General features: G+C 43.0%; 1 protein-coding gene across 1 annotated transcript; it reads right to left on the minus strand.

Annotated features, from left to right (window-relative positions):
• Positions 1-1,800: 1,800 nt before the first annotated feature.
• On the minus strand, positions 1,801-2,433 carry LOC308159579 (gamma-crystallin M2-like; the record flags this gene model as incomplete). The annotated part of the gene is made up of 2 exons (XM_080533395.1): positions 1,801-2,085; positions 2,170-2,433. The coding sequence occupies 2 exons, from the start codon at positions 2,431-2,433 to the stop codon at positions 1,801-1,803; spliced, it is 549 nt and encodes a 182-aa protein (XP_080389521.1).

The raw sequence follows: 2,433 nt of genomic DNA on the forward strand, positions 1-2,433 counted from the left end.
ACCAGGCCCAGGGACAAGGACTCAATCTGAGTCCACAGAACCAGGCCCAGGGACAAGGACTCCACCTGAGTGCACAGAACCAGGCCCAGGGACAAGGTCATCTGAACAGACCTATCCTCCGTGCTGCTGGTGAGTACATTTCTTAAAGGTCCACTATACATATATATACTGTATGCCTTGCCACATAAAGCTCTTCAGCATTTACTGATTAATACAGTTTATATAAATTCATTTTATTTGTGTTTCACACTCTAGTCTTCAAGTTCCAGCCAGCTGTCCCCACAGTCTCTGCTGCTGGTGAGTACATTTCTTAAAGGTGCACAAAATAAATATAATGGAATTTGTATTATTTAGACTTATGAATGCATATGATATGTTGTGTCTAGGACTCTGCACTGTGTACTGGATGTAAGCGCTTCCAAATTAAGTCCAGTGTATCTGCCACATTGTTTCACTCTACTGTATAACTTGCCACATGAAGATCATCAACATTTACTGATTAATACAGTTTATTTAAATTTGTTTTATTTGTATTTCACACTCTAGCTTTCCTGCCTGCCTCCAGCCGTGGACACGGTCCTGACTCCTTCATGGACTGGACTGCAGCACCTCAGCTGAGAGCTTCCCCAACAGTCTCTGCTGCTGGTGAGGACATTTCTTAAAGGTCCACAATATACAGTATATATATATATATATATATATATATATATATATATATATATTATTGTATATATATAATAGTTTATTTAAACTAATTTTATTTGTATTTCACACTCTAGCCTTCTCGCCTGCCTCCGGCCGTGGACACGATGCTGACTCCTTCATGGATTGGAGTCTCATCTGACACACAATACAGGCAGACAAACACAATACGATACAATAAACCTTTTTACAAATTACAAAAGTCTCTCCTGATTGAAATACTTTGACTTGAATATTGACGGTTCAACATGATTATAACATGTTAAATGTCACTTGGCTAAGAAGAATCTGAATGTCTCTTTAAAAGTCATCAAGGCTATAGGGTTACCCATCCCCATTATCTGCAGACAGCATCACGAGAGACTTCAGAACAGTCAAGTTACATTCGTGAAAGCATGTAACATGTAACTACAGTATATAGCTCGGGCAAAAATATAATTCATTACTCATATTTTCATCCTCCATTTTATGATGTTTTCCATGGAGACAGTGTAGCGCCCATAGACATGATCAGAGTCTAGGCAGGTCCCTGGTTGGGTCTATAGACATGATCATAGAGACTAGGTAGGTCCCTGGTTGGGTCTTTAGACATGATCATAGAGACTAGGTAGGTCCTGGTTGTGTCTATAGACATGATCATAGAGACTAGGTAGGTCCCTGGTTGGGTCTATAGACATGATCATAGAGACTAGGTAGGTCCCTGGTTGGATCTATAGACATGATCATAGAGTCTAGGTAGGTCCCTGGTTGTGTCTATCATATCCACTAAGAGCCATCATATCCTACAGGAACACCTGTCATAGTTTGGACAGGAAGTCGTCTGCCAGGCCAGGAGGTCCTTATTTGGGCATGTCTAGATATGTTAGAAGAACAAGGCCTTTGAGCTATCCTGAAAGTACATCACATAGACTGAAAGCATGTATTGGATCAGTGTGTGTGTGTGTGTGTGTGTGTACATGCATTCCCACGTGTGTGTATGTGTGTGTTATCATCGTACACTTTGTAAAAAAATAAAACATACAACTTCAAAATTCACATTTTCTTAAAAAACTTTATTCAATTTGTTTTAGATCTCTCGAAGAGCCAATCAAGCAACATCTAGTACCAGTTATCCATGATGCGCCTCATGGACATGAACCTCATGTTGTTGTGGCCATGGCACATCTGACTGAAGTTCCTGTACTCGCCGGGCCTCATGTACCACTGCCTGCCCATGTAGTTGGGCTGCTCGTACATGAGCCAGTGGCCGTCCATCACGTTGCAGGACATGCAGTTGTTCATCTGGTAGCGGTCCATGATGGAATCACAGTCGTCCATCATCTCGTGCATCTGACCTCCGAAGCTCTCCCTCTCATAGATCTTCATCCTGTAGTTGCCCCTGTGCTGCAATGGGATCAGGAAGACATGGGTTTAGTGGGAGGATAGATAGATAGATAGATAGATAGACAGATGGTTGTATGGACCTACCATGGGGATGTAACGGCAGGAACTCATGTTCCAGTTGAACATGTTGTTGTAGTCGGAGTACTCGCCCTTCCTGAAGAACCACTGGTTGCCCATGTAGTTGTTGCGCTCATAGGCCATCCAGCAGCCGTTGTGCACCCTGCAGGACTGGCAGCGGCTCATGTAGGAGGACATGTCGGAACAGTCGCTCATACAGTCGTAGGAGCGGCCGCCGAAGTTCCTCTCCTCGTAGAAGGTGATCTTTCCCATGTTCATGTTGGAAGTCAT

Source organism: Nansenia antarctica (assembly GCF_963989245.1).
Source record: "Nansenia antarctica genome assembly, chromosome: 6".
NCBI lineage: Eukaryota > Metazoa > Chordata > Actinopteri > Argentiniformes > Microstomatidae > Nansenia > Nansenia antarctica.